Below are 14,841 nucleotides of genomic sequence, written 5' to 3' on the forward strand. Positions count from 1 at the left end.
AAGCAGGGCGGGAGCGCGCAAGGAGCCCTGGGATGCTGGCGGACCGGGCCGCTCGAGGCGGCTGGGAGGACCTGCGTCTCTACTGCTCCGCGGCGGGGTGGCGAGCAGCGGGGAGCCCCCCCGGGACCCTCTGTCGTCGTCCCCCCCCCGCCTCCATCGTCTACCGGCGATCCTGCTCAACAGGGCAGGTCCCAGAGGACTGGAGGCTTGCCAATGTGACTCCCATTTATAAAAAGGGTCAGAGGGGGAATCCAGGGAACCACGGGCCTGTCAGCCTGACCCCGCTACTGGGGAAGATTATGGCACGGTTTGTCTTGAGGGCGCTCACATGGCAAGTCCAGGACAAGCAGGGGATCGGGCCTGGTCAGCATGGCTTTACGAAAGGCAGGTCCTGCTTGACCAACCTGATCTCCTTCTTTGAGCAGGTGACCCGCCTAGTGGATGAGGGAAAGGCTGTGGATGTTACCTACCTTGACTTCAGCAAGGCCGTTGACACTGTCTCTCACGGCACACTCCTTGAGAAGCTGGCGTCTCATGGCTTGGACAAGTGTACTCTTCACTGGGTGAAAAACTGGCCGGATGGACGAGCACAATGGGTTGTGGTGACTGGGGTGAAATCCAGCTGGGGGCTGGTCACAAGTGGTATTCCCCAGGGCTCAGTATTGTTGCCAGTTCTGTTTAATATCTTCATCAACGATTTGGACGAGGGGATCGAGTGCACCCTCAGCAAGTTTGCAGATGACACCCAGTTGGGAGGCAGGGTCGATCTGCTTGAGGGTAGGGATCTGGGCAGGCTAGGTCGATGGGCCAAGGCCAATCGTATGAAGTTCAACAAGGCCGAGGGCCGGGTCCTGCGCTTCAGTCACAGCGACCCCATGCAGCGCTACGGGCTTGGGGAAGAGTGGCTGGAAAGCTGCCTGGCAGAGAAAGACCTGGGGATGCTGGTTGAAGCCGTCTGAATATGAGCCAGCAGTGTGCCCAGGTGGCCAAGGAGGCCAACGGCGTGCTGGCCTGTATCAGAAATAGTGTGGCCGGCAGAAGCAGGGAGGTGGTTGTTCCCCTGTACTCGGCACTGGTGAGGCCGCACCTCGACTACTTGGTTCAGAGCTGGGGCTTTTTAGTCTGGAGAAGAGGAGGCTGAGGAGAGACCTTATCGCTCTCTATAACTGCCTGAAGTGGGGGGTGTAGTGAGGGGGTGCTGGTCTCTTCTGTCAGGTGGCTGGAGGTGGGATGAGAGGAAATGGCCTCAAGTTGAGGCAAGGGAGATTGAAGTTGGATATTAGGAAAAAAATGCTTTACTGACAGGGTTGCAAGACAATGGAATAGGCTGCCCAGGGAAGTGGTTGAGTCACCATCCTGGAGGTATTCAAAAAGCACGTAGACGGGGTACTCCAGAACATGGGTTACTGTGCATGGATGATGGTTGGACTTAATGATCTTGAAGGACAATTTAAATTTTGGAATAAAAGCACTTGAAGAAATCAAATTGGAGAAACTAAAGGAAAAAACAAAAAGCCAAGGTGGTGAGTTAATATCCCCTACTTGTAGTGACTACTATTGTTTCCATTTCATGGCTCCTCAACCAAAAGGTTAAGTAATAATTAAGATAATTCAGACACGTTAGCCTGCTGGTGCTGCCTTTTCTAATGGAAACCATGCTTTTAGGCTTCCAGGCCCTGGCTTGATTGCAAATATTTGGCATTTGTAGGTGCTCAGTTTGTTGTGTTGCAGTAAAAGGTCCAGAAGGGGTTTTTATCAGCCTGACATTAAGCCGTAGCTCATCATGTATTACACCACCTTACAGACCCTCCAGTGTGCTTAATTGGACTCTCATGTTCCTGAAGTTGAGTGAGATTTGTGAATGAGCTAATGTGTCGACAGCACGTGGCGGAAGTAGCGGTTGGGTGAAGTGCAGTAGCAGCAGAGAGAGAGGCTAATGTCAATACGAGTGTCAGTATGCAAATAAGGGGATAACTGGGAAAACCGGGCAGTAATGCAAGGGCAGACCTATAGAAGATGGTATTATACAAGTAGCCAATTTTTGAAGCGTTGACCAGGCTGACGGTGGCTCTTGCGGACAGTAGCGTGATACGAGTCTGTGTATAAGTGGTGGTGTTCAGATCTGCACAAATTCCTTTGAAAGGCAAAAACCGTGTGGCACTACTACTACGCGTAGTCACTCGTTTCTGTGGTTTGGCTACCAGAAGAGTGCCTTTTGCCGGGACGTGGGCTAGAAGGACAATGCTCTTAGTGGCTACTGGCTTCTGTGCAGTGAAGAGATTAGTTTTTGTTTTACGGGGGGAGCCTGTGATTCAACTGAATCTTGGCGAGAGGATGGGAAAACGGAAAGCCTCCAGAGGAAGAGCTTTTTGTGAGGCGTTGTTCGGGTGCCCTCATCTAAACGTGACTATGTTGAAGGGTATTTTTGCTGCGTGCCGGAGGAAAATACATTTTGGCAGAGATGTGTATTGATGGCAGGCAGAAGTGGCAAATTTGGTTATCAGCTGAAAGGCAAATCTAAGAAAAGATCCCCGGAAGCATGGAAGTTTGTGGCTGACTGTTCTAAAATCCGCCTCCAGAGAAACGTTCTTAAAGTATTGCTTGTTTTCTCTCTTTCTGAAGCTGGTAAAAGTGTCCTTCCACTAAAGCACAAGCTTGCTGACAGGCTGGGGAAGAAGACAGAGGTTCTGGAGAATGCTGACAAAGCACCAAAGAGAGGTACAGCTACTAAGCAGACATGGGGATTTGATGCACAGATTTTCTGTTTAGGTTTGCTGTTTGTCCTTTCTTCTAGTGGTTCTTTGTGCGTGTTGGTTGCGGGCTCAAGGTAGCTCTGAATCCCAGTGAAGTGATGGCTCTCATTTCGAAACGTGAACAGCAAATGGAGATTTATGCAGCCTGCCCAACTTTTTCTGTTCTCTCTTGTGGTTCAAGTCCCCAGGTCTCTGAAGGAGAGGCTAGGACTGCCCTCTGAACAGAGCCGTACAGAGACAGGTACGAACTGGCTATTAAGTATGCTTTCCCCTTTTGTCTTTCCATGAGCTTTCATACAGCCCTAAAAGTGAATTTAAAAAACCCTGCCTGATTCCTCTTGCTTGAGTGCTGAAGCTGTCCTGTTTAGCCACTGTCAGAGATCTGGCTCTAGGGGGGGGTGTTGTCCACTTGTGCCTCATCAAAGTTTCCGCTTGAAAACTGCTGTGAACCGTCAGAAGCTGCAGTATGCTTACGCACAAGTAGGACAGAAGCACTGCCAGGAGCAGGAGTTTGAGATGCGAACAGAGAGACAACTGTCTGAGAAAGTAACGAAATAAAATAAAGTAATGCTTTTTTTGTCGCCCCTCTCACCGGATAGCACTAGTTTTCAAAATACAAGTGGCTTAAAGGAGGAGAATACCGTGCAGAATGGTGCTGTCCTAAGATGCCTTCTTGGCATCACGCAAACCTAGTTTTCCTTAGTACTGTGACAGATTTTGGAGACTTTAACTATTGCTGGGCTCTGCTTAAATGTTGGTGCTTCTCTTTTTTGATGATGATGACAGAGAAGGCTGCTAAGCCAGCAGGAGAGATCCATGTGAAAGCACTGGAGGAAATTCAACTTGAGAGCACTAATAGGAGACGAGGAGAACCTCAAGTGAAACCCCAGACTGAAGGACGTTGTAAAACAGAAGATGCCAGCTTGGGTGCAAGACCTTCCCTGGCTGAAAAAAACCACAAGCGATTGGAACGAGAGAAGCAAAAAACAAAAGAGTTTGCTACCAAGGCAAAAGTTGAGAGCGAACCCAAGAAGCAGAGCATACTTGCTCCGTCTGTGCTCAGCCAAGTGCGCCCGGCAGAGCCGTCATGTAAAGCCAAGCCAGCAGGAGAAGTGCGTGTTAAAACCTTGGAAGAAATCAAGCGGGAGAAAGCTCTGCGGATGCAGCAGAGTGGAGGAAAAGTGCCAGCTCCACCGGCACAACCTGAACCTGCCCCAACAGGGAGGAGGTTGTTACGGATCACAAAGCTAATAGGTAATAAGGTGATTTGATACCTGCCCTGGTGAAGCGCTTCCCCTGTCAAGCAAATTCAGTTTCCTCAGGTTTTGCTTTGCTTTTTCCCTCTGCATATCGTAGAGGGTAGAAGAGTTTAAGGCTGCAAAGTCAGAAGGCAAGGCAGTGCCAGAATATGCAACCATATTATTTTCCATGAATCACGTGATAGCTTTCTGTATTTCCCACTGGAAAATTCTTCCACTGAGGGGCTTTGTAGCCTAGTTTCTTGCTTCTGTTTTTTCTGCCATCCGCTTGTGGTATGGGATCTTCCCTGGGCTGAATCCAGGCTTACCATCCTCTTTGGCATATGTGTTGTTTAATGCAGTTATTGATGTATCTATGTTTGCAAAGCATGTATCAACTTCTTAATGTGAGGGCCAGTTTTTGTCAAAATTGGCAGAGCACTAAAGCTATCGTTAAGATTATATAAGCCACCTAAAAAGAGAATAGTGCGACTGAGGGAAGGAGAGCTCAAACGGTGCAGGGATTACTTACTGTAGCCTTTCCCTCTGTCCCATTATTAGACGTGAGGAAATAAACAGAACAAGGAAACAGAGGTAGCCAGGATTCTTTATTTCTGCTGTTGACAAAATGATGATCTTTTTTTTTTTTTTTTGCTTGTTTTGAAGCACCTGGAAGAGAAGAAAAGATGACAGTGGAATTGAGCAAGCCTTTTTCCAAAGCTGTCTCTGCACCTGCAGAGGTGAGTCCTTTGTGAAGACATACATCTATCTATTCATACAGTTTTGGATACATTTTGTTATGTTTTGTTTGTAACTGGCTGCATGCTCCCAGTTTGAGTGTGTTCCTACCTTTCTGCATTTGGTAAGCGCTGCAGTGCTGTCGCAAGTCCTGTCACTCCTTTGAATAGGATTTCCAGACAATGTGTTAAACCCCAAGCTTTGAATTAATCTTATTATACCTGACAGTGAATAAGAAACCCTATTAGCACCAGATAAAATCTGCAAGGTTAATGTTTTTCGTCTCCGTGACTTTATCTGTGAGACTGGAAGAAGGAGATCTTAAAATCCTGGGCTAAGAACTTTAATAGAAAAGGCTAGAGGTTTGTATTAGAGGAAATGAGTCTGTCAGGGAATGCTGTCTTGGGGGAGCTTGTATGGCTTCCTGTTGCTGAAAAAGAATGTAATAGATTACAGCTAGAGTCTTCTGCTCTATTGAAGAAGCTTGCTGTGTTGGGAAGTGTAGGCTTTTGAAACTATTTCCATAGCAAAGCATGGATCTTGTCACAGGGAACGTTTTATGGGGAAAAATGTCAGGTCTGAATAGTATTAACATGCTCTGTTCCACATGGAGCTGTTTCAGAGGGATTGCTACTGAGATTTTCTTAATGAAATCTCCATAGATTTTTGTCCTCTTAGTCCTCTTCTATTGTTTCCCTGTAGCCCTCTGATCAGAGTGCAACTAATTCTAAAGTTCAAGTGAAGAGCCTTGAAGAGATAATGTGGGAGAAGCGGCAACTGAAGCAACGCCAAGAAGAGAAGCTTCAGAAGGAAGCAGCTGCTGTGCTGTCTCCTACTGAACAGGCAATCAAGGATAGAACTCCAGCATCAGGGAGTCCTGAATCCAGTGTGGTTTCAGGGTCAGCTTATCAGCTTCCAAAGAGGATATTGGTGAAATCTCCGGGAGATGGGGTGGAAAGCCCCGGAAAGGGTGCTGCCGTATCACCAGGGAAAGGGGCAGCTCAACTTCTGGAATGGAAAGCTGAAAGTAAGTGTTGACTGTATGTTAAAGAGTTACTTTAGGTCATGCTTTGAAAGAAAGGCAGGGGGTGACAATTTTCACGTTGTAACTCTGGCTCCTTTTTGTAATTTCTTTGCACCTTCTTATGGCTTGTTGGTAAACAGAGTTTACGGTGTGGAAAATACTGCTGAGAATCTGGGAAATGGCAGTGTACTTGTGCTGGCTAAATACAATTACCTAGAAGGGTTGTGGTGCTGTTAAGAGAACCTGTTTGTTTGTTTTTTTTTTTTTTCCTAAGGCAGAGCAAGACTGTGTCAGTTCTCTCTTCCTTTTACTCTAGCCAAACCAAAGGGGTGCCTGAAGCCTTTGGATGGGAAAGCCACCTTCCCCAGAAAGCAGCCACTGAAACGTAAGGCAGCCGAGAGTCATCCGTCTGCCGTGGCGGCTGTGAAGCCACTGAGTGCCACTGGTGGCGATACAAAGGAGCCTTCAGCTAAAAAAGCGGCTGTGGTAAGGAGAGCGGCTGAGGCAGTAGTGGGTCCCTAGTAAAATTTATGCCCAAGTTGTAGCCTCCTCTTGGAGAAAAGATGGAAGACTGAAATGTTCTACGGGTCTCCGTTCCCTTTTAAATCCAAAAGTGGTCGACAGGACGCTCGTAGTACCTTTCTGCTCTTTACGAGGTGAATGGCAGTGTTTACATAATGCTCTGCCATGTCCCTTAATTGCTGTGTTCTTTAAGAAGACCCAAGGTCGTTAGTAAACGTTAAGGGAATGCTAACTTTTCTTCAGGTGTGCCCTGGCTCTGTATTTTGGTGAAGGCTCAGCAGTGCCAGAGGAGAAGCAGCGGAGGAAGAATCTGCAAAGCAGTCTTTGACCTGTGTATCATAAAAACCATCTTGCTTCTTCCTAGGCCCTTGTTCCGGCTTTGCCAGAGGGCAGCCTCTTCTCCATAGGCGGGAGAGGAAAACCCCAAACCAGGTAACAACCACAACTTGTTCTTTCGCTTCATCAGTGTGCCTTTCACGTGAAACGAAGGTTGTTGGTTTTTTTTTTCACACGTGGAAAAATGAGAGTTTTGAGATAATTCATGCCAAAATCCAGCAGAGGAAAAACTCGTCTGAAATAATAAGTTTCTAGGAGCTGGCTGGACCGCTTATCTAGATCCTTATCTGAAAATGCTGCAAGTTGGTACAGCTTTTCAGTGGCTTCTTGGGTTTTCTGAACGCCTGCGGAGGTTGACTTGGTCACCCTTTTGCAGTCAAATTAGTAAAGGTGGCAAAGTGCCTGTGGCGACAAAAACGGAACCTTCTTTGCCAGACCCCAGATGCTGTGTCTTCGCGGATAAATCCCCAAACTGCAAAATGTACCTGCTGATACATTGGACTCTAGAAGCAGCCCCAGGTTAATTGAATAACAATCCCTGCGTAAGGCTGAGGGGTAGGAGGGATTAACTACCATTTTAAGAGCTGGTTTGCAGAAAACATCTCTCTGCTTAAGGAATGTCATACACTGATTTGCTCTCTTTCTTGTTCTTCCCAGTCCTGAACTGCATCCTGGAAGCCCGGCAGACTCTGTGGCACCGTCAGAGGTCTCAAGCTCGACCTCAGCTTCCTCAGGAGTAGCAGTAAAGACAGAGGGGTTGAGCTCCACAGGGGCCTGGGAAGCCCCCTTCTCTGTAGAAGATGACTTTGAGCAGTTTCTTTGGGAGATCTCAGGAGGCAAACTGGAAGAGATAATTGACCCGGACCCAGAGAAGGATGAGGATGAGCTCCTCATGGAGCTTGCTGAAATGCTGGACACCTGAAGCGCATAGTCTTAAGGCTTAAAATAAAGAAAGAAATAAATGGAAACTGATTCTTTTGTTGGATACCCAGAGGTGATTCTTTTTCTAGCTGAGGCTTTGCAAGGAGTCTTAAAGCACAGGTGAACTGGTAGACATTGGGAGTACCTGCACGCAGTTGTCCTGAACTTCCCTGCTGGTCAGACATGCGGTCTGAATTTGTGACCCTGCAGAAGACAGCTGAGACTGGGGTCTATTGTGTACCCTGCCACCAGGGATCGTTTTCCCTAGCAGCTACCTTTTGAATCATTTTCTTAAAGTTTTGAAGAACTTGAGTCTCTTCCTACGAGGATTTGTGAAGGTGGGGCGGCCCTCAGGCATTTGCTGCTGGCAGAGGAAAAATCGGTTGTCGGAGTGGATTGTCAATACTTTCTCTTTGGAAGAAAACACTTGCGTGCTTTGATAGTCCACTGTGCTGTCTTTGTTCCTAGAGGAAAGGTCTGAAACCAAAACTGAGCAAACTGCTATTCCGGCTCCAGAAGGGTCACCCAGCCCCAAGCTGCCGACGCTTTATCCTGCCAAAGGACTTTCTCCCGCTGGGAGCAAGCATGGAGTTTCTGCCAGCATGGGTCGGTCGGTCGGTCGGTCGCTCGTGGACTTTGGGAGAGAGGAAGAGCGCGCGAGAGCCCGGCGAGGAAGGCTTTCCCCTCGCTGCTTCCCTCCTCCTGCTCTCTTGTCAGCCTTCACTGTCCCCGGCCTAGGCTCTGTCCGTGGAGACGAGGTTTGGTGTATGCCATGGTTTCTGTAAATATTTTATTTTTCGCTGTTATGCCCGTATTCTCCTGAAGGTCCTGTATTAAATGTAGCCTGGCCGCCTCCGCCTTCACCGGTAGTTGAGCTGTTCCCCATGACAGCAGTTAACAGCATTTTTACCAAACCCTGGCGCAGGAAAGGTGCAGGTGCGTGGTCTGTCTGTGGGGCGTCCTTAACGCTCCGCTCCAGAACCTCATCTTCCGCTACCTGCAGAACGTGAGTACCGCCGGGCTGCCGCGGCTTCGGCCCCGTGTGCGAGGAACGTCCTGGTGCTTCTTGCGCAGGGCCCTTCGAGCCGTGTGGGGAGCGGGGCGGCACACCGGACGGGTCTTTCCGAGCATGCGGCTAGAAGGCTGCATCACTGTGAGTCTCAGGATCTCTTTGGATTGGGTGTTTTGTTGGTTGTTCTTCAAATTTATAAAACTGTTTCTTCCTGTCAGGAAAAACTAGCGTGGGGGGTGCCTCTCCAATTAATAGTCTTAATTGTCCAGCCCACGTCAGCACAGCTCACGATAGTTTGTGTCGTTGTTGCTGAAGTTTAGAGCAGGGCACGTAGCTCAGCGGCGGCTTTTGTTGCTGATTTTTAGGGCTTTGATGAATGTGTGAACTTGGTGCCGGACGACGCAGAGAAAATTCACTCCAAACCAAAATCAAGGAAACAGCTGGGTATGTCAGTATGTCTGTGTAAGCTGAGCGATGCCTGAAACCTGGCTGCGTGAGCCTTCCCCGTAGCAAGGCTTTAAAGCATGAAAGGTGTGAAGAGGGTTGAGTTTGGAGTACAGTGAGCGGATACGGGCTAGGTCTCGGTTCCTGCTGTTTCTTGAGCTGGTGGTTTTGTTGAACGTGAAGGAGAAATAATCTGCCTCTGCCTGAGACGAGTCTTTGTCTTTCAAATGTGTGTAACAACGGATGGGCTGCGCTGCACTTTTTCTGCAGCCCGGGTGGCTGGAGGGGTCCAGTCAAACTCCTGCTCAGGAATATGGAAGGCGACAAGCGGAATGCTGAGCTGCTTGGACATTCAAAAGAGCTAGATCTGAGGGGATTTCTCTTGTTCCCCCCATGGTGGTGGATATAGTAAAGTTGCACTATACAGGTGTGTCTCACTTCCTAGGGAAAAGAAATGGCACCTTCTAGACCGTGAATTCCTCCTGATTTGTGTTGGAATGCCTCTGCTGGGCAAAGCAGTGGTCCTTACTTGCCTTCCATTTAGGAGTTGGCTTGTGCAAACTGCAGAAATCGTGCTTGAAATTTCATTTAATTATCAATGGCATCAGCAGCACACCCAGTAATTTCTAGGAGGAGATGCGTAGGAATCTGCAGGACACAACAGTCTGTTTTCGAAGGTGCTAAGGGTGAAAAGTGAATAGTCCCATCAATACTGAAGAAGGGAAGGAACCCTTGCACTTAACAACTGTTTTTCTTCCCTTTGACAAGCAGTCAAAACCCAATAACTAACATGAGAACCCACCTTGTCCTCTCTTTATTTCAGATTTGGGAAAATTCCCTGCCAGAAAAAAAAAAAACCTCCTTGAAAATCCGCTAGTGTTTGTGTGAGTAGAAGGTTCCAACCTTTTGCTATTAATTTGTAAGAACCATTTCATTCCGTTTTGTCCAAGAGAGTCAGAAATACTTGCACAGAAACGCGCAGCGTCTGAATGAAAGGGGTCAGAACCGCTTGAATTTGAGCTTTATCTGGTGTGGTTGCAGGTTTTATGGCATTTAGTATCTTTAAAAGGGTAAGAATCAAAGTATCTGACTTCGCATGAAGAAAACCTGCTTGTGGCTAAAGAAGATCAGTTTCAGCTCTGGAGGCACCAAAAAATCATCAGCTGTCGAACTGGACCTAAGCCATCTTTTCAAACCTTCCGTGATCTTGCTGCAATGCATGATGATGGATATATGGATTAGAGAAGAGCGTATGAAGGCAAACTTGTAGCATTGGCTCTGATGTAAAAAGAGAACAAATTCTTTCCTAAAAATCAAAGTCATCCCAAATTCTTGGTATCATGCAGCCATGCCACTTGCAAAGGAAGCATTTCCCTGCCTCTCAAAGCTTGCGGTATCCTCGATCTGCTGTCTCCCTGCTGTTAATTGATTGCAACTCCGCGTGTCCGATTAGGGCTGAGAGTTGCTCTCGCTACGGATATCGTGCAACATAGGCTGTGCACGCTCGCGTGTGTAGAAACGTTGATACTGTATGCGTGTAGGTAGGTATGCCTGTTTGTGTGCTGACCCCCAAATCCCTCGTGTTATAAAGCATCAGCCTTGAAGGCACATTCATCAAACCGTTACGTAGATCTTTTGGGTTTGCCGGTTCCCTCAAAATGAGAGACTTTCTATGCAGTCTGCTGTGGCAAATAGCCCCACATTCTAATTTTTACTCTCACTCTTGCTGACTTTATCATCACTCGCTCTTGGTGTGTGCATAAACAGGTATGTGTATGTATGTCCAGACAGTATTTAACAGGTAGAGTTGACTAAAACAACTGTAAGGAGTGGAAATTCTGGCTATTCTGCTTCAGCTGTGGACAACTTGGCTTCAGATTCTCATCCAGAGAATGAGATGTGTTAGCAAGAGCTTGTCCTGCGCTTCAGACGACATGATGGGTGGTTTGCATACGCATCATAGTGCAGCATTCTCTGTGTAACTTGTGACACCGAGGGCGCTGTCAGGCTAGTGGAGTGCGGTGACCAGCAGGTAAATCATCAGCAGCTGTCTGCGTCTGGGGTAAGGCTGACGGATTGACAAGGGGGATGAGAACACGTAGTTCCTGGGGCTCTGCCTTCCTTGTGATCTGGCTGTCCTAATCAACAGGGGGGGCGTTAAGCATCTTTAATATTTTTGTAAGCGATTAAAGGCACAAAGCAGAGCAGCAAGAGAGACTGCCCAAGTGAAATACTTTGTGCTTTATAACCCACAGGTAGGGGCAATAATACTCCTCTCGTGCGTTAGCTGGGGTGCAACAAAAAAGGTTAGACCGGGGAGTAGGACTGTTTCTCCTTTTTCACTTACTGATACCTTTCTTTAGGGTTACTTTGAAAAAGACGATTTGACTGATCGAGCCGTCAGGAGACTTTCCGTCCAAGAAAGAGCGAAGGCAGCTCTTACGAGGACTGGAGGAAGTCCCTGCTGAGAGCGAACCCTTCGAACCTGAGCTCGTTCTCAGACGGTGTCGATTATGTCCAAGCAAGGGGACGACTGCTACTTCTATTTCTATTCCACCTGTGACAAGGTATGTTTGGGCTGCTTTTGCTTTGGGGTTTCTTGTTGAGTTTTTAGGAGAGGAGGGGGCGGAGACATCCAGATGTCTGTTAACTTAAGAAGCAGTTAGATTCTGCTTCCAGTTCTACTAGCATGGATAATTTTTGAGGCTGTACTCTTTTAATTTCCTCTTTGTGGGTTTCCTTTTGGTTACAGGGAGACAGCTGTTCCTTCCGCCACTGTGCGGCTGCTCTGGGAAGTGAGAGAGTGTGCAGGCGGTGGCAGGAGGGTCGCTGTTTCAAGCCTACCTGCAGATTGAGACACATGGAAGTCGATGTGAGTGTTTGCCTAAAGATGTGTTCTCCAACTAAATCCCTGAAAGCATTTTTCCTTGCTGTCGGCAGACTGAATGTGCTTGTACGTGCTAGATTTACTTGCTTTCAAATGATACTGGTTTCTGTTACTTGGAGGGGGGTGGGAGGAAGTTGGGGGAAGAAAAATCAATTTCTGAGGTATACCTCAGCAAGACATTTTTGTATTAGGTGCTGGCGTTGTTCTGACGTCTTGGGGTAGCACAGGGCGGGGAGGGAGAAGATGGGAAGGAAATAAGGCTCTGAAAGAGAACTTGAGATAGATTCAAGCTAGGCAGTTCAAGGCATTTTTCCCCTCTGAATAATCCCAGTATTTTGCACATTGTCTTAGTTTAACCCACCCTGAACTGATGTGTGCGAGCCCGCGACTTCTCCAACGGAACGACAGGAAAGCTAGATAATATGTAGTAGTTACAGCTTACGCAAGCTTTGTCGATCTGCCCTGAAATGCTTTCAGTGATAGACTGCCCTTGGGAATGATGTTTCCGCACTGCACTGCGATAGCCCTGTCTCTGGCATGACGTGTAACTATGTCTCTTAGCAAGCCTAAGGCGAGTGTTACCACGAGCTTTTCTTTCTTTCTGTCTTCAGAAAAAGCGCAGTGAGATTCCTTGCTACTGGGAGAATCAACCAGCTGGCTGTCAGAAATCCAACTGCGCGTTCCATCACACGAAAGGACGCTATGTTGATGGGCGCTTCTTCCCGCCAAGCAAAAGTGAGTTTCTTGGGCCCTTTTCCTTTAAGCATGAAAGAATTAATTCTGAATATTACTTCGGAGTGGGTACAATGCCGTAGAAGGCATCAAGTAACTGCTCACTGATGAGCGTAGGGAGAAGTGAGCAGTCACAGGCTCTCAGCTAAACGGACTGTAATTCTGGTGTTTAATTTTTTCTTTCACGCTCAGCTTCTCTGTGCTTTGTGTGATCTTTGCACTTCAGGTGGCTTTCCCTTCATTTCATCCTTTCTGGAGGGTAGGGTGGTGAGATGAGTGTGTGAAGGGAAGCCGTTGTTCCTAGTGTGTTCGTAGGGGTGGGGAATAGGAAACTCTGAATTCAGCAGCCAGGTGGGTTGTCTACCTTATCTACCGTATCTAGACAGTGAGTGCAAGGTCGGGGTGACAGTTTTACATGGCCAAATGAGAGATGGTCCTCGTCTTCCTCTAGCTACGCTTCCAAGTCCACCTGAGCCTGCAGAAGATGATGTGAAAATGGCTCAGGCGTCACTGCAGCAAAACACACTTTCTGTCCAGTCAAGTCCCACTCCGCAGCTGAGGGGGGTGATGAAAGTGGAAAGCTCTGAAAAGGTCCCAAGTCCTACACATCCTCCAGCCAGTTGTAATCAGTGCTGCAGATGACGATGAAGATGGGTACTTTTTGCTTACTGAAGGCATTTCTACTGGAGGTGAATGTATAACTTCACAGAGTGCCTGAACTGTGTCGTGTTTAAAGCTACGGACGAGAGTCTGGAGTCTTAAATATTTTTTTCCCCGGTATAGCTCTCGCTTGTATGAGCCTGTCAAGTCAATGCAGCTGTTTAAAAAACACCTCCCGCAAACAGTTGCTTGTAGTTAAGAATGCGAACAGAATATGAACCGTGGACTGAAACGTCGTTGTACGAGCTACATGAGCATGAAACGCCTTGTATAATCCCTGCTCCATAACTGAAGAGGTTTTATTTTGGACTTTCAGAGCAGCTTTCTGAAGAAGGAGATGAAACTAAAACACCTGTCCAGCAACCAGCAACACAAGCCCGTAGTGGATCGCGGATAATTTCTACTGGGAAACGCGGGGCTGATACAAAGCAAGGTATTCTAGCAGCTGTAGTAGGATGGCTTGGAAGGAGAACTTGACGATGAACTCCAAAGTGATATGTTCTAAATCTACAGTAGAACATCGGGTAGCTGGATGGAGTCAGTTATTTCCACGAGCTCATTCCTGTCTAATACTGTCGTGTGTCCCTTGGGTCAGACAGGTCAACTCCTCCTTGTAGACGTTTGTAAAACAAAAGAGAGCCACAGCGTGGAGTTGAAATGCCTGCAAATGTGTCCTTTCAAACACTGTGGGAAGAAGCCATGTCTAATGGAATCTAATATCGTGTAGATGGATTAAAACGCTTAAAACTGCAGGTTTTACTCTGTAGGGTGGGAGGAGGGGTGAAGAAGGGTGCCAATCGCTTACCAAAATACCCATCCGTTCTATGGCTTTTTGTCCTGGTGGGGAGTGTTGAGAGGGTTTATTTGGAAGACTTTGGAAGGGTTCTGAGCTGTCAGAAGCTTGAGGATGTGTGCTCTTCAACATGTGCCTTTAGGCCTCAGCTTCATTAATGATTTTCTGTTTTCAGAGGACAATTTAAATTTTGGAATAAAAACACTTGAAGAAATCAAATTGGAGAAACTAAAGGAAAAAACAAAAAGCCAAGGTGGTGAGTTAATATCCCCTACTTGTAGTGACTACTATTGTTTCCATTTCATGGCTCCTCAACCGAAAGGTTAAGTAATAATTAGGATAATTCAGACACGTTAGCCTGCTGGTGCTGCCTTTTCTAATGGAAACCATGCTTTTAGGCTTCCAGGCCCTGGTTTGATTGCAAATATTTGGCATTTGTAGGTGCTCAGTTTGTTGTGTTGCAGTAAAAGATCCAGAAGGGGTTTTTATCAGCCTGACATTAAGCTGTAGCTCATCATGTATTACACCACCTTACAGACCCTCCAGTGTGCTTAATTGGACTCTCATGTTCCTGAAGTTGAGTGAGATTTGTGAATGAGCTAATGTGTCGACAGCACGTGGCGGAAGTAGCGGTTGGGTGAAGTGCAGTAGCAGCAGAGAGAGAGGCTAATGTCAATACGAGTGTCAGTATGCAAATAAGGGGATAACTGGGAAAACCGGGCAGTAATGCAAGGGCAGACCTATAGAAGATGGTATTATACAAGTAGCCAATTTTTGAAGC

General features: G+C 47.2%; 3 protein-coding genes across 3 annotated transcripts in view; 2 read left to right on the plus strand and 1 right to left on the minus strand.

Moving 5' to 3' along the window:
- Nucleotides 1-14,841, minus strand: part of SNRPE (small nuclear ribonucleoprotein polypeptide E) — a 302,587-nt gene that overhangs the window by 2,912 nt on the left and 284,834 nt on the right. The gene's annotated exons all lie outside the window — the stretch shown is intronic.
- Nucleotides 33-6,711, plus strand: LOC126051926 (zinc finger CCCH domain-containing protein 11A-like). Its single transcript, XM_049831825.1, has 9 exons — nt 33-237; nt 2,273-2,371; nt 2,623-2,716; nt 2,927-2,994; nt 3,540-4,007; nt 4,658-4,731; nt 5,432-5,756; nt 6,070-6,239; nt 6,640-6,711. Exons 1-9 carry the CDS (start codon nt 33-35, stop codon nt 6,709-6,711), a joined length of 1,575 nt encoding a protein of 524 aa, XP_049687782.1.
- Nucleotides 11,502-14,300, plus strand: LOC126051946 (zinc finger CCCH domain-containing protein 11A-like; the record flags this gene model as incomplete). The annotated part of the gene is given in 7 exon segments (XM_049831882.1): nt 11,502-11,555; nt 11,741-11,860; nt 12,487-12,610; nt 13,059-13,219; nt 13,221-13,261; nt 13,564-13,700; nt 14,236-14,300. Coding segments are annotated over 7 exon segments (702 nt in total), but the record flags the coding sequence as incomplete, so codon positions are not given.

This window comes from Accipiter gentilis, chromosome 29 (assembly GCF_929443795.1).
Source record: "Accipiter gentilis chromosome 29, bAccGen1.1, whole genome shotgun sequence".
NCBI lineage: Eukaryota > Metazoa > Chordata > Aves > Accipitriformes > Accipitridae > Astur > Astur gentilis.

Bases quoted from the DNA above. Each gene is read 5' to 3' on its own strand.
- LOC126051926 (XM_049831825.1), top strand. From the start codon at position 33: ATGCTGGCGGACCGGGCCGCTCGAGGCGGCTGGGAGGACCTGCGTCTC. The intron at 2,372-2,622 runs GTGAGGCGTTGT...CTCTTTCTGAAG, and splicing joins CTCCAGAGGAAGAGCTTTTT to CTGGTAAAAGTGTCCTTCCA. The intron at 5,757-6,069 runs GTAAGTGTTGAC...CTTTTACTCTAG, and splicing joins TCTGGAATGGAAAGCTGAAA to CCAAACCAAAGGGGTGCCTG.